General features: G+C 42.9%; 1 protein-coding gene across 1 annotated transcript in view; it reads left to right on the top strand.

Moving 5' to 3' along the window:
* Window positions 1-16,684, top strand: part of Kcnh1 (potassium voltage-gated channel subfamily H member 1) — a 256,799-nt gene that overhangs the window by 47,441 nt on the left and 192,674 nt on the right. Inside the window, exon 7 of the mRNA XM_010613231.2 lies at window positions 3,237-3,629. Within this exon, the coding sequence (XP_010611533.1) occupies window positions 3,237-3,629 (393 nt within the window). The remainder of the gene's footprint in view (window positions 1-3,236; window positions 3,630-16,684) is intronic.

Here is a 16,684-nt window from a genome sequence, read left to right as displayed (position 1 = left end):
TAGAGCAATAGTTAAAGTAATTTCAATCGTGTTTTATCTTCAAGTTTACTGTCTTACCTCCATCCCCTCCATTCTGCTATTGAATGTACCCATTGAGTTTTTAAATATTTGTTATTGTATTTTTTGGTTCTAGAATTTCCATTTGGTTTTTCTTTGTATCTTCCCCTTATTGGCTGAGACTTCCTCTTTTTTCAAACTTGTTCATACTTTCTTATTAAAGCATTTTTATGATTTATGATTTCTTTTAAAATCTTGTCAGATATTTCCAATATCTTAGTCACTGTAGTGTTGATATAGATTATCTGTTTTTCATTCAGCTTGATTTTCTTTTTGGTTTTTCATATAATGAGTGATTTTAAAAAATTAAAACCTAGGTATTTGAGCATTAAGTTATGAGACTTGGTTCTTATACAGAGCTTTTGTTTTAGGAGACTTTAACATTTATGTGGCAGAAGAAGGTATAGGTATGTTCACATTTTTGCCGAATCAGGGTAAAAGTGCAAACTTTCCACTTGGCCTTCACTGACATCTGAAGGGGGTGCTCCTTCTGATTACTGGTAGGGCGAGAGTGGTCCCAGCTCTCCACCAAGGTGACCATGATGTCCCTTGGATTGTAGGGGAGTGGCGGTGGCCTCATTCTGCTGAGCAGTTGTGAAAGCACTGTCTGTCTACCAGGTCTCCTCTGATTTGCTCTTGCTATTACTGGGTGAAGGTGGGAGTCCAGGCTATTGCCAGGGCCTCCTGTGCCCCGTGGACTCCTGGGGTTGGGGTGGTGGGGTTGACTGCTTCACTGTACCTTGCGAAGGGGGGAAGTCAGGTTCTCTGAGGGAGCAGGCCTGCAACCATTTCTGGAGTGTGTGGCCGTGGCAGAGCAGTCTAGAAGCATGTTCTCTGCTTGGTCTGTCCTTTCCCTCTCCCTTGGCAGGAGAGAATGGCCTTTTCTTGGGACATTTATTTATTTATTTATTTATTTTGTTTGCAAACCTTGGTATTCTCAGGTTCCTCACTTTTTTCTTTTTTGGGGGCAGTGAACTGGGGAATCTAACTCGGGACTTTGTGCTTGGAAGGCAGGCGGTGGGCCCTGGCCCAGGTTGCTCACTTCTTCAGTTCAAGTCTGAGAACAATGGAAGTTAAAAAGAAAACTCTGGGCACTAACTCACTGCTATTATTCCTAGCTAATTTGCCTTCTTTTATATTTGTTTTATAGATAATGTCCAGGCTCTTAGTTGTACTTGTGCACTCCATCTTTTCAGAAGCAGAGGTCCTATTCAGGAATCTTGTTTGCTCTATTTCTTACAGTCCAGGCTTCTCTCCTGCCTAAGGTCTTGGGGCCTATGCTTCCCTAATCATGCTTGTTTAAGTTCTTTTTCATGGAGGAAAGAAATGAAAATCCTCAGCCTAGAAGGGCTGTGTTGGTGGGATACGAGGTCCCCCATCCAGGGAGGCACGCTGGACACTGTGCACGTCTAGCTTTCCTCTTGAACCCTCGAAGGGCAGGGAAACCATTTGGGAAGCAGGGAGGTTTGTGTTTACTGGAGGGTCATCAACCTGTGGAGGTAAGAAGCTCCAAGATGTAAGAGAAGGTTGTACCCTGAGGGCTGTAAGAGCCTGTCTGTGGTCCAAAGGAGGCAGCTGAGGAATCTTGCAGCTGCCTGTTATTAGAAGGCACAGCCTCTGCCTTTGTTGTTGGTAAAGCCATCCATGGTCCTCACGTGGAGGCCCCCATCCTCCTCCTCATCCTCCTGTCCTCTTCCTCAGCTTCCTTCTCACCCCTCTCCTCCTCCTCCTCCTCTTCACCTTCCTCCTCCCCCTGCTCTTTCCCCTTTCCCTTTGCCTCCTCTTTTGGCAGCACTGGGGATTGAACCCAGGGTCTTCACACTGAGCCACGGTCCTATTTTTATTTTGAGACAGGGTCTCACTAAGTTGCTAAGTTGCCCAGGCTGGGCTTGGACTTGTGATCCTCCTGCCTCAGCCTCCCAGAGTGTTGGGATGACAGGCGAGGGCCACTGTGCCTGCCTGGAGCCAACCTTCTCTGGACTCCTTCTTATACCAAGTCTGCTTCCTCTGCAGCCTAAGTTACTCAGGGAAATAGAACGAGGTAGAATAGTATGTTTTAAATTCAGCTAATTTCAGGTCCTGGCTGCACATGTTTCTAGCTCTGAGTCCTTGGAGTTCACTCATTCACCTAAAACAGCCACTGCCACCTGAGCCCACAGCGTGGGGGTTGGCACCCGGCACTGCTTTCTAGCGCCAGTCTGATTTTTCTTCAGAAACGTCCAGAATCAGTCTGCTCTTCTCCACCTGACTTTTTCTCCTAGGTTGTGATCCATACCCTGGTCCTATTTTTCCTTGAATCTTTTGTCTCAATTCACTATTGACACAGTAACCAGCACGATCTTTTAAACACATGCATCGGATCAGTATTGCTTGCCTGGGACCCTCCAGTGTCACTGAGCTGTACTGGAATAAAGCCTGACCCCGCCTCGTGCTGTGCTGAGGTCTGAGTGGTCTGGCTTCTGTTTCCCTTTGTTAGGCTTCTCTGGCATCTCCTGCAGTCCCCTCCCTGCACTCCATCCACACTGCCTTCTTTCTCTTCCCAAAAATGTTAAACTGGCTTTGTTCTGGGCCATGACGCTGGTAATGTTCTCTGCCTGGGATAGCTCTTCCATACAGAACTGAAGGGCTGGTTCTTTGTTGTTATTCAGGCTTCAGTCAAGTCCTCTTCCAGCCTCGCTCACCACTCCCTTTTTATCAGATTGCCTATGTTCTCCGTCCCTGGCCTCCTTCTCAGCTCTTGTTTGTGTACTAGACCACGCTCCGTGAGAGCAGGCACTGTGATGTTTCCTTTATTGCCTGCTGTGTGAGGCTGAGACCAGTTCCTGGCACAGAGCAGTAAATATTTTTTGGGTAGTTGCTTAATTTTCTCGAGCCGTGGTTTCTCACCTGTCACATGTAATAACTGTCTTTAAAAAAGGTTGTATTTAGACTTAAGACAAGTGCACATGGAGTACTTAGTTCACTGTTTGGCACACATTTTGCTGTACATGATGTGTCGCTGTTTCAGTGTGATTGCTTCCCTTACCATGTTCGCTCACTCGCCCACCCTCCTCCAGCTCCTGTGCTGCTGCTGATCCACACAGCGTAGTATGAGAATTTGTTAGTGCAGATGCTGCCTGGGTAGATGCTTGCAATTGAATTCTAATGTAGTTCTCTCCTGGCCATGTGTTTCTGTGCAGGTCCTGCAGCTGGGCTCAGACATCCTTCCCCAGTACAAGCAAGAGGCACCCAAGACTCCCCCTCACATCATCTTGCACTATTGTGTGTTTAAGACCACGTGGGACTGGATCATCTTGATCTTGACTTTCTACACAGCCATCTTGGTCCCTTACAACGTCTCTTTTAAAACCAGACAGAACAACGTGGCCTGGCTGGTTGTGGACAGCATCGTGGATGTCATCTTTTTGGTGGACATTGTGCTGAATTTTCATACCACCTTTGTTGGACCAGCAGGGGAGGTGATTTCTGACCCCAAACTTATCCGCATGAACTACCTGAAGACGTGGTTTGTGATTGACCTTCTGTCCTGTTTGCCATATGACGTCATCAACGCTTTTGAGAACGTGGATGAGGTTAGTGCCTTTATGGGTGATCCAGGGAAGATTGGTTTTGCTGATCAGATTCCACCACCACTGGAGGGGAGAGAGAGTCAGGTACATCCTCAAATCTCAGACCTTGTTGTCATGTCTGTATCGCTGAATTAAACATGGGTGGTCCACAGAAGTGTAATTGAATGGGTGGGAATAGCATGACTGCGGGCGCATGCTTGCCAGTTGTCCTTGCCTGCTCTTCCTGTCCTCTGGGGGCCTGGAGACCCTGCATGCCGTGACTGGGCATGGAAGAGACCAAAGGCTTGCTCTTACTCCTCGTGCAGTGCAAGCTGCTGGCTCGGGGAGTGAGGCTGCAGAAGGAGCCATGCATGGCCACTGCCCCGGTGAATCTTCTTGCTATTCAATTGTTGAATGTCTGCCTTTATTATTCTACTTACGGGGACTTTGCTCTCACGTGTTGTTGACTTTTGGCTGTTTCATAGGCAGTTAACTTATAGCAACAGATAGCATTCAATCTCTAGTTTCTTTTTTGTTTTTGTAACTGTTGGCACAAGTTATTTCTTAGCTGAGTTTTGGAGGTGATCTGCTGGAATGTTTGAGTACCTCCTTGTGGTTAAAAGGAGTTAGGGATTTTTTATTACTTTGGATGGTTAGTCTTGCAGATGATAAAAGGAATTAAAAGAAGATAAATACTCTGAATATGTTGGTTTTGAAATATGTTCAGAGTCACCGTCTGACTAGCTTCTTGGGATAGGCAATGTGTCCTTTGAAAAAGCAAGAATGTCAACTTATTTCAAAGAAAAATTTGAGATTCTTCCTTTCTCCTACTTCTAGCTGACACTCCAGTTGGATTGAGATAAGGCAGTTCATTTGTTAAGCGCTCAGCCTGCCTCAGAGTGGGCCCTCATTTCCTCAGGTTCTGCAGGGCCCTGAGGATGGACCAGGCAGGTACCCCAGGCAGCCATCTGGAAGCCGAGTGTAGGGAAGACTCGGAGGGCTGCATGGACTCTACCTTGAGGCAACTGGGAAGAACAGTTTGTTCTCTGCCCAGTGGCTGTGTCTTGCTGGTGGCACAGTGGTGTCTCCCTGCCTTCAGGCCAGGACTAGCACAGCCCCTGCTCTGGGGAACGACCTCCCACTTCTCTCTCCTGCCAGAGCAGCTCTTCCTATAAAACACTGCCTCTGTAGAGCTGGGAGGAGAGAGCTCTATGCTCTGCTTCTCCAGATCCTGAGTCACGCTGTTTCTCTCTGTGTAGTGTGTTTCAATATTCTTTAAAATCCTAAGGATTAATTTTCTGATTGGCTTGTGAGGATTTTGTAGAGGATTAAATGAGTCAAGATTGAGCATTTAGAAGAACGGAATCACCTCTAATTTGAATTCTGGGATTCTTAAATATGAATTTTAGTACATGTTGGGAATATTTTTCTCTGAGCACATTTCTAGAAAATTTTATGTTAGAAAAATGAGTTTGGCTTAGATAATTCAAACAAGTCATCTCAATCTAAATGGGCTTCTTATGCACACGTGGGAAATGAAATTTAACTTTAAAAACTGCTTGAGTTTATAAAATAAACTATTTGCTATTTCTAAGAAAGGCGCTGAAATTTTGCAGATAAATAAAACCATTCTCAAGCTTTCCTGGGTTTTAATAAAAATTTGACAGTGCTGCAAACACCTATGCAAAACATGCCTGGATAAGCTGGTAGGTTAACAGGGCAGAGAACTTGTCCAGAGGGGCTGTGTGTGCTGGGTTGGAACTCTCTTAATTGTGTCTCCCCAATGATTATTTCTGATTTCTAGATTTGTGAAATAGATTTGTAATAGGAAAAATGTCCATTATCTGAAACTTTCCAGTTGGTAAAGGATTTAGTATCAAAGCTCTTAGTAGCTTTGATCATAAAATTATATGAATAGAGAGAGAGTTATTTCTGTAAGGATTGATTTATATTTGGTAATGTTTTGAAGCTTTGGCAGACAGCCTTGAATACCAGTTGTGTACTGTGGAGGGAAATCATTGTGAAAAACTGAAAGTTTGGTTTCTGGTGCTTTTGGCATGACCTGTGAGGACATCTGGGGCCTGGTTCATGTTATCAAGCTTTTCTAGTTCAGTTTTCCTGTTTATTTCTTAGATTAATTCTACTTGAGCAGTCTGGAAGGCATGGTGTTTAGGCAATGGATTATTTAAGTTCCCTGTTAGTGCCAAGGGCTGAAATCTGGTGAATTCAAGTCTCACCTGTATTACTCTTATTTCCAGAAGCTGACTATGAAAACAACGGGCTGGTCCTCTGATCCCCTACCTGCAATGGGTGGGAGGAGAAAGAAGTGATTTGGAAAAAGCCTAGAAAAGGTCCCCTTGGTGGAATTCTGATTATGGCTTAGTGGGTTCTTCACCATCTGCTCTTCTCTTACCCAGCATCAACTTTGTGTAGTTGCAACTCCTCTGGATTTTTGCTATGGGAGAGTATAGGGACGCATAAATTATTGACTTGTTTCTCATAAAAATACATGGGGCTTAACTATCCCTGATGTCCCAATTACACCAGTGGGCTGCATGCCAGTGGGCACCACCGAAAAAGAGGAGAGAAAGCGGTGGTGGCTTTGCCATCTCTGAGTGTGTGTGCGCTAGGGTAGGAGCTCTTGGAATGAAAAGATTTGACCCACATGGGTCTGGTCAGGAGTGAGCTAGAGTAAATGGTCAGTGCCTGCAGTTGTGAGTTCAGCCCTGTGGATAGCACCCATCTCCACGACTGAGGCCACACAGATGATTCCTTTGGCTCAGCTTGCTTCACTTACGTAGACGGCTTCCTTTTGCGTCATTCTCTGGTCTTTTGGTAATAATCTGTGCTGGAGGCTGTTTGGAAATATGTTTGCACATTGGCTAAACTTGTTAGAGGAACTGCACGAACCAAAATTCAGAATGGGTATCTTACAGCAGAAGCCAAATGAGCCTCTTTCAAGTGTTTAGTGGATTATTGATCTCGTGTGCTGCATGGACTAAAGATGGAATTACTACTGACCAAACGGGTTCACTCTCCCGGGGAAACCTTACTGCTTATTGCTATTGGAGTGTGGAAGTCCAAAGGGGAACACTGGGGACAATTGTGATTGTCCCTGGGGCATATGAAGGTGTCCTAGAGATTCTCCTGTCCCTGGCTCTGAAGCAGCTGCACTCGCCGAGAGCCCACTGTCGTGGAGAGGCCTGCGTTAGACTGGGACAGGAGCAAGGCAGGGCAGTGAAAAGGCTTAATTCTGACAACAGCTTCCCTCGGCTCCTGCTCTTAACTTTCCCAACCCTTTCATGCTGTGTGGTAGGGAGAAAACTGCAAGCAGCTGGGAGGGAAGGGGGCGTGTGACCCAGGTACCCAGCTCCCTCGAGGTGGTTTGCCTCGCCTGTATTTGAGGAGTCCATCCTGGCACTCACTTTTTGTGGCTGAGAAGAGGAGTTATCTCTGCTTTTCAGACTAGAGGAGAGGGGCAGGTTGTCCTCAGCCTTGGAAGCACAGCACCCACACCTCAGGTTTCCATTTGCTTGAAGGAGAGCCATGTTACCTAGGCAGTCCCTTCTGCCATGAGCACAAGTCTCAGAAGACCAATAAATGAACAATCAAAGCAAAGGCGTTAGACAGCATGCAGGACCAAGGGCAGTGGTGGCATTGCTGACATCCTTGGCTGAGCTTCAGCCACCAGCCGTTGCTGGGCCAGTCACAATCGTCAGGAGAGAAAGAAGCCCTCAGCAGCACTTCTTTCCATGAACAAGTCATGTGGTTCTCCGGTGGTTTTGTTTCGTCTTCTTTTTCCAAAATAACTGGGTGGCAGAAGTAGTCAGTACAAACACGAAAGCTAGAAATGCCGAGGAAAAGCGGGTGAAATCTGACACTGCTCCGCACTATTGAGTTTTTCCATCTTCTGTGTTGTCAGACGTAGCAGCTTGTATGAAATGTCATCGGTTTTTATCCCCCACAGGCTGCTCCTGTGTCCACATACACATCCCAGGGTCTCCCCTGGCCCTCGCCCATCCAGGGACCCACAGCTAGGTCTGCCCTGATGGGTCTGAAACACCACTGTGATTTAGTAACAACTTTTAAAATTGCTATTACGTAGTATCATGGAACCATCCATACAGTGGAATATTATTCAGCAAAAGAAACAAGCTGTTACCCCACAAAATGACTCGGAGGAAAGTTAGATGCATGTTGGTAAATGTAGGAAGTCAGTCTGAAAGGCCCAATTTTGGAAAATGCCTGCTGCGATGTCCTGGAGAGGTGAACCTGTGGGGCCAGTCAGGACCGAGCTGTTGTCGGGGATTCAGAGTGGAGGGCGGAGCTGGTGTTTAGGGCCCCGACAGTGCTCTGTATGACTGTGGACCTGTCACTAGACGCTTGGTCAAACCTGGAGAGTATGCAGTTCAGAGAGGGAACCCTCGTGCCCCTGGTGAACTCTGTGGGCTTCAGCTGATGATATTGTATCGGTGTTGGTTCCTCAATTTTATAACAGATGTGCCCCAGTAATTGAGACATTAACGATAGAGAAAATTCTACATTTCTGTACTTCCTGCTTCATTTTTCATAAGCTGAAACTGCTCTGAAGTCAAGTTTTATTATTGAATCCCCCAAATTGTTAGGAGACTCCGGAATTGCCTGTGTTGCTGGGACCCTGAGAAAAGCCCGGGTCATCTCGTGACTTCCAGCCTAACAGCTTCCTGTCGGCTTTCAGCCAGACAGAAGGGAGTCGCAGCTGAGAGGCCCCAGGTGAGAGCTGGCAGCTGTAATTACCACATGCGCCACTTGCTTTCAGCTCAGGGACAAGGGGTCTTGAGTGAACCCAGAAGGACCTCGAAACCGGGCTGTGTGCCAAGGGAAGGTAAGCGGGGTGGGAAGGCAGGCCTTGGAGTCGCTGCCAGCCTCTGTCCCCAGCCATCACGACACACATATGCGCGCACACACGCACCTCCATCCCCCGGCCATCACGACACACGTGTGCATACACATGCATGCACAGCAGCGAGCTCAGATCAGACACCGGGCCACACCCCTGAACCTCTCGGCCCAGCAGTTCCAGGGAGACAGGAGAGTGTGTCAGAGACGGCTGCTCACCGTGTGGCCTTGGCTCATGGTCTGAACTGATTGTGCAGGTGACACACTTGTCACTGAAGCAGAGGCTCAGCCGGGAGACCGGGTTGTAGGTCTGGCTGTGTCCTGGTGCCTGAGAGCAAGGGAGTGGCAGGGGATCATTTAAAAAGAGGAAGCCATTATGAAGTGTGCCGCTGTGAATATGGTGTGCATATATTGCTGAGGTGTGATGCTTTTAATTCTTTGGGGAAGATACCAAGGAGAATACCTGGGTCAAATGGGACCTCTAATCCTAGCTTTTTAAGGAATCTCCATACTGATTTCTACAGTAGTTGCACTGGTCTGCACTTTCCACCAGCAGTGGAACCAGGGTTCCTTTCTCCTCAAAGCCCTGCCCGCATTTGTTACTCGTTGATTTCTTAATAGCAGCCATTCTTTCTGGGGTGAGGTGGAATCTCAGTGTTGTTTTCCTTTGCATCTTATAAATGACCAGTCGTGCTGAACATTTTTTCATCTGTTTATTTGCTACTTCTACTTCTTTGAGAAATATCTGTTCATTTCAGATGCCTATTTTTGGATTGAGTCCAAATTTGGGAGGTATGATTTTCATAAGTTCTTTATATATTCTAGATGGTAGCCTGGTTACTGGATAAAGATGTGTTTTTTTTTATATAAATGGAGTACTACTCAGCCATAAAGAATGATAAACTAGAGCTATTATTAAATGGATGAACATTGAGACCGTATAAATAGGACATGCACGTGTAAATAAATAATTTCTCTGGTGTGAGAAGCTGAAAGTGTAAATGAGGATCAAAACATATAATAGATGTGAAATAGGAAGAAAAGCTCAAAAGGGGAAGGGGAAATGGGAGGGATTGGGGAAAAGGAAGGGAATGGAATAAATAAGAGGAAAGGAAAAAATAGAAATAAAGTCTTTGTAAATAGGGAGGGGTGGAGGGGTTGACGGGGAAGGCAGGGGCATGGGGAAAAATTGAGAACCAAGATACATCATGTAAAGGTACAAGATCCCAATGATGAATGTCATTGTATTGTATACCCAAAATATACCAATAAACAGTGAATAAAAAATTCTATGAAACAGGAAGCTGATCCTGCATGAATTCCACGCAGCTGTGATTTAATGTGAAATTCTGATTCCAGAGTTAAGAAAAACAGTGTAAAACTTCATGGTACTTAGGGGGCACGGCCAGGCTTTGCACTTTGCTGTTGGGCCTGACCGCGGCTGCTGTCATCTTCATGTTTTTCCCTGATGCTTTTCTGGTCAATCCAAGTTATATTTCTCTTTCAATTCTCCATCACCTTTTGTTGGTTGGTCCTCTTTTAGGTCTGTCCTTCTTTAAAAAAATCTTTTAATTGATTTAGATGGCAGCGGGTGGGGAAACAGCTCCTCCAGGAGCTCCAGCCCAGTGGGGTCACAGGTCATAGAACCTGGCCAAGGATATAAAACTTGTGCTGCACAGTTCAGCTCAAGGTGCTGTAGAATGTAGCAGAGAGAACTGAGCCTCTGAGAGGATCCCGGGTGTCTGTCTGGAAGAGATGGCCAGGATCAGTCTGGGGACGAGAAGTAGGGCATTCCTGGGGGAGGGAGGGCACAGCACAGAGCACTGGGGATCAGTATCCTGCCAAGGAGCTTAGTTTGTTCAGTGCTGCTTTTGAGAATGTGAGGCATGGTTTTGGGTATATCTGTGTAGTTCAATATAGTCTGTAATATGCATGTATTTTTATTAATCTGACCTGTTTGACATTCACTTTGGTTACTTTGCACATGAATGTTCTTATTCTCTTCGCATCCTCATTTCTATGGGAAAGAGTAGAACTCCTGGGCCATGGGTATCAGTATCATTTGGTGATACTGACACACAGTTGATCAGATTGGTTGCACCAAGTGTTTATTCATAGTGGTTGTAGTACACGAGAATTTCCACTGCTTTTCGTCTTTGCCAACATTAGTGTATTCAGCTTAAGCCTACCTAACCTAATGCATTTGTAGTGGATTCTCGTCGTAGTTTTTATTTGTATCTCTCTCACTGAAGAGGTTTAGCATATTTGCCTAAATTTTGCTGGAGGTGCCCACTTTTGCTACCCTCTTTTATGAAGTGCCTGTGTAGTTTCCTCTTCTACATACAATAGATTTCATTCAAATGAATTTGTAGTTCTCTCTATTGTTTAAATATAAGCCCTTTCTGGGTTATATGTGCTATAAATATTTTCCCCCTTGTATATTTCCCATTTTCTCTCTTAAAGGTGCCTTTTGAGGAGCACTCATTTAATTTTATTAGAGCAGTTTATCATCCTTTTCATTCATATGGCTTTGTGTTCTGTTTAAATTTCATACTCTCAAGTTCAAGAAAGATAATTTCCTATATTATCTTTCAAGATTTTTATTTTTTTCTGTTATGGTTTAGTTAGAAAATGTTCCTTCAAAGTCACATGTTCAGAAGAGGGGCTTTCAGCAGGTGATTGACCTGTAGGGACGTTACTAAATGATATATGTGATACTTATGGCCCAGGAATTCTGCTCTTCCAAATAGAAATGAGGCTACTAAGAGAATAAATAAATTGTAGGAGTGCTAACCTCATCAATGCATTATCCACTGATAAGTTCATAGCTAAACATGCTTATTAGGAGGTAAGGCCTAGTTGGATAAGTAGGCCATTAGTGGCATAATGTGGAAGGGTATTCTTGTCCCTGGCCCTTTCCCCCACCCCGTCTCTGGGTCTTTTCAGCCCTCTGTGCTTCCGGCTGCCATGAGATGAGCAGTTTTTCTCCACCATTCTGTTACTGCCTTGGAGCCAGCCAGCCATGGACTGAAGCCTCTGAAACTATGAGCCAAAGGGAACTCTTCCTCCTTTAAATTGTGAGTGTCAGATATTTTTTCTCAGTACGAGAGAAGTGACTGATACGTTTTCTATTCACAGATCTGAGATCCAATTCGACTCTGATTATTGTGTATGGTATGGGGTAGAGACTGAGTTTCATTTCCACCCTCACATGGGCATGGAAATCCAGTTGACTTGGTGTTACTGATTTGAAAGCGCCATACTTTCTTAGTCTGCTGTCCACCTTTTCATATGTCGAGTGTCTGTACAGGTGTGGATCTTTCTCTGGAATCTTCATTGGTTTGTATGTTCCTGCACCAATAGCAAAAGGTGCTAACTAATGTCATTTTGTAATTTTTAACATTTGTTTTGTTCGATAAAACAAAGTATTTCTATGTGGTTGAATCTACCAGTAGAGCAGTTTGGGCTTTGATTTCTCTAATTTGAAGAGATTTTAAATTATGGATTTAATGCATTTGCAAAAATTCATTAACATTTCTATTTCAAGAGTCAGTTTCTGTAAGGTATATTTTTCTATTGCATTTACATTTTTGGAGTTATTGATGTTTGATTAACATGATCCTTTTATCTTTTAAAGTCTGAGATATATCATGGTGGTATGCCGTTTTTCATTACTGATATTGGCTATATTATTTGCTTTCTTCCTTACTCTCTTATTCTTTTTTCCTCCTTTCCTCCCTCCCTAACTAGCCAAGGATGTACTAAGTTCATTATTGACTGTCCTTAAAGAAACACTTTTTTGGAATTTTAACGTCTTTTTGGTGATTTGAACCTTTTATTGTGAAATGTGTCTGATAGAAATAAATTTTAAAGTCACAACAGCTTTTTTAGTGTTTTCATGGTTTATTTTCCATCCTTTAATATAAGCTTACCTCAGTCTTATATTTTGGCATTTCTAAGCATTCTATTTTTACTCTAGTCTGACACATTTGACTTTAAAGAAGGATTTAGTTCACTGCTTTAGAACACTTTATGTGATATTTTGGTTTACATGTTCCATATTGCTATTTGCTCTATTTTTTAGTCCCTTTCTTGACTTCTTTTGGAATTATTTTGTATTCTACCTCTTCTTAGCCTTTTATTTTCTTTTATGCTTCTTTAATGATCATTCTGAGCATGTGTTTTTCAGTTTATGTTGTAAATTAGTACTGGTGCTTCTTCCTAGATGTTGCTAGGATTTTGAGTCATTTAATATTTTTTGCCTTCCTTTTTACTTATGTGCTATTGATATCAAGTGTGTATATGTGTGTTTGTGTGTGTACTCATTGTTTTATGCAGCCAATACTCATACTGATTTTTCTTTTCATGGTTCCTCCTTGCTTCCACTGTCTTACAGCGTTCATCTGATAAACTTTTCTTTCTGCCTGAGAACACCCTTTAGTATGTATTTAGCCTGCTGATGACAGATTCTGTCATGTTTTGTTTGTATGAAACTATCTTTACTTCAATTGAGAGAGATTTGCACCAGTTAGTGAATTCTAGGTTGGCAGTTATTTTCTTTTGGTTATTTTAATAACCCAAATTAGTCATCTGGCTATTATCAGTCATCTGGCTTCTGTTAATTCTTTTGAGAATTCAGCTTTTGATCTAACTGTAATTATGTTGTAGGAATTCTTTTTTCCTGTGGCAACTTTTAAGATTCTCTCCTCCTCCTCTCCGTCCTCTTTATTCTTGGAGTTTCATGATGTTGTACTGAAATATGGCCAGGAACTTTAGGAGTAAGTGATAATTAATAAAAGGATCATTGAAAGGCACTGGACAAAATATGAAGAAGTAGCTAGGGATAAAGAGACAACAAGGGGCTAGTAATCAGAGTATGGTTTAGAGTTAGAGTTAGTGGCTTTCCCAGGGCCCTCACTTGAAGGAAGGGTCAGAGGGAGCTTGCCCTTAAAAGTAGAAGCAGAGGGACAGTGTGAGGTTAACCACATTATAGGAACTGTCGCCTTTGGTAGAGGGCAGGCAGCTCATGTGACCCATATGAGGCAGCTGGAAAGGAATAGTGCTGATCTCTTTTCTTCTGCAAATCTTCTTAGTTCTTCTCTTTGGTGACTGGGACACTGAGCTGAGGAACATACGTGGTTCATAGAGGTTCCTGGATTTGCAGCTCAGGTGTCAGGAAGCTCAGGTGAAAGGGCAGATGGCAGATATTTAGACTGTGTGGGAACATCCAGTCTTCTTTCCTCCTTCTCTCCATTTATGGTCCTATACAAATGTAAAACCCATTCTTAGCTCGGAGACTATATCACCAGATTTGGATGACTTTTGCTGTAGCTTGTGCTTTTTTGGGATCAGTTTTGGAGAATTACCAGCTACTGCTTCTTTATAGCTTTACATCCATTTTCTCCGTTCCAGAATTCCAAGGACAGATGGGCTATTCCTTCACCCTCTACTGTCTTTGTCTCCTTTAATTCTCCTTTGTATTTTCCAGCCTTTTGTCTTCCCACGCTTCGTTTTGGATGTTGTTTTCTGACTCATATCCCGGGTTCCTAATTTACTTTACAGCTGTGACCGTTAATTGTGAGATGTTAATTTGACTGAATTAAGAAATGTAAAGCATACTTGTTCTTACTTGTGCACAATTCCAAATCAAAACACTGAGGAATTCGAATTTTTGTAACTAATTTCATGGCAAAATCTCTATTGGCCTGAATGTCCTAGCAGAAACCTGGCCTGGCCTGATGTGTAGCCGTTGCTGTCTTCATGTGTCTTACCTCCTATGAACAGGCACTCAGTTATCTGCAGAGAATGTTCATAAGCTGGGGGATAGGCTGCTGCCAAACTCAAGGGGCATTTGGTCATATATGGTATGTGGACCTCATTACATACCGGAATTCTGCAACCCAACTTGGACTTAACGGATTTGGTAAGATGTTTTGGATCTATTTAGAAAATTGTGTATACTGTAAATTCAGGAAATGTGTCTTAATCCTCATAAGACTAAGTACAGTTTCTTCTTGGATGGTAAGAGAGTGTGTGTATATAATATGGGTGTGTATGTATGTGTTTAATGGATAAAGTTAGGATAGGAAATGGAGGAGAATAAAGAGATGATATTTATCAAATCAGGGATTTACTTTGGTGAGTAGTAATGGAAAACCGAAACAACAGTGTACCTGGAAATAGGAGTTGTTGGTTTTAGCATACTTTCAGAAATCCATTGGTGTGCCATCATTTACATTGATTGGATGGCTTGATTTTTGCCTGGACTGAGATTTTTGTGATTCTCCTGTTTTTTCCATGTGATCACAGGGTGGCTGCTGCATTTCTATCCATCAAGTGCATGTTTGAGGTAGAAAAAGGAAGAAAGGTCAGAGGACAAAGATCATGGTCTTCCTTGACCCCATTCGTCTTTTAAGGACTTTTAAAAAAGTCTGTGCAGTGGCTTCTGTTTATATCTCATTGGTAAAAATTGTGTCATATTGTTACCCTTGTCTGTAAGGGAATAAAGGAAATGTAGCTTTTAGGTTGGTACACTGTTGTCTGGTGAATGGATGTTAGGTAAACAATAACACTCTTGGTTAATATTAAGGTTGAGAACTTAAATATTTAGTTGGAATATTTGATTAGCCTTATCTCTTCAGCTTCTCATAACAACCTCACTCATTTGGCAGATCATAATCCCATTTTATACATGGAAAGGGAGAGGCTTAGAGGTTGGCCATTTTAAATAGTAGCCTTAAGAGTGGGGTCTGAATATAGGCTTGTTTGCTTCTAGAATACACATTCAACCAGTGTGCTACACATCTAGTGGAGTGTAGGTAGAAGCCAGGTTATGATGGCTTTAAGAAAGTTTAGCGTTGAGACTAACCCCTGACACACATCATTATTTGTTATTGCCTTTGATTAGGTGTCTTTGCTGACCATATCCAAGGACTAGATGCTATGGTGTTCCTCCCCTTTGTAGAACTTACCCTTTCTCTAGTAAGAACTTGGAACGGGACCATCCTTTATGGACCCACAGAGGTGGCATTTTCTCCTTGAAGATTCCCAGGCTGGAAAGCTCACTTTCATTTTTGCATTTCTACATCAATTTGTGCACAATACATCAACATTCTTTATCTTACAGATGTACTGTCATATGGTTAATTGTGGCACAACCCAATTTGGAGAAAAAGGATTACATCTGTTCCTTTGCACTTAGTACAGTTTCTGGAAGACAGCTTGTATTCAGATATTGACAGAATGAGGTCAGCAATGAATGAGTGAATCAAGAACATTCAATTCAGGGTAGTAAGGAAAAAACAAGTCTGCAGAAAGTATGTTTTCATTTTACTTAAAATACTGTGCAATTGCTGATATTATTGCGTGTGAGTCATAGCAGCTATTCACAAATGGAGGCCTGATATATTTATAGAGAATATTAGCAATTCTTATTTAACTTAATTAATATTATGTTTTAATTATTGTACTGCCTTTCCCTAATAAGATTGTTGCTTGATATTTTATATTATTCTATACTGTTTATTTTTATATCTGTTCTCTTTAAATCTTGCAAAATTCCTATAAATACAGGTTTCATATGTATTGCCTCCTGACTCTTGATACAGTCTGAGACAAGAGGTTAGAGACTTTGTAGGAAGCACACAGCTAGTGAGTGACAGAAAAATCTTGTTTTTCACTTCAGGTTCTGGAATTACTTAATGTTTGGATGATGGCTTGTTTATACTTGAGTGCTCTGTAGACCAGGGGCCAGTTTAGCCTAAATGATTCTGATTTCTTTGAGATTATCCAGCTCTAACCAATAACTGCATGCCATGCATAGACTCTATAGAAAAGGCAATGGAAACAATGTGGACCTGAACGAAGGGGCATTGAGTACTAAAACTCAGTACTTGGGATCTAGCATCAAAAATATTCTGCACAAGAAGAGTCTGTGGATAAGGCGTAAAGTTTGTGGATTAAATGAAATATATCTTAGGGTGTTGATTATGAAAGACAAGAGTACTGGTCATTGATGTCACAGGCTTTGTAAGAACTAAAGATGGTAAGCCTTCCTTTAAGAAGTAGTTTCTTGCCGGGCATGGTGGCACACTCCTGTAATCCCAGCACTCGGGAGGCTGAGGCAGGAGGATCACTGTGAGTTCGAGACCAGCCTGGGCTATATAGTGAGTTCCAGGTCAGGCTCAACTACATGGTGAAAC

The sequence above is a fragment of the Fukomys damarensis genome, unplaced genomic scaffold, assembly GCF_012274545.1.
Source record: "Fukomys damarensis isolate Sample0158 unplaced genomic scaffold, DMR_v1.0_HiC HiC_scaffold_11, whole genome shotgun sequence".
Taxonomy (NCBI): domain Eukaryota; kingdom Metazoa; phylum Chordata; class Mammalia; order Rodentia; family Bathyergidae; genus Fukomys; species Fukomys damarensis.
This window is presented reverse-complemented; position numbering and strand designations above follow the sequence as displayed.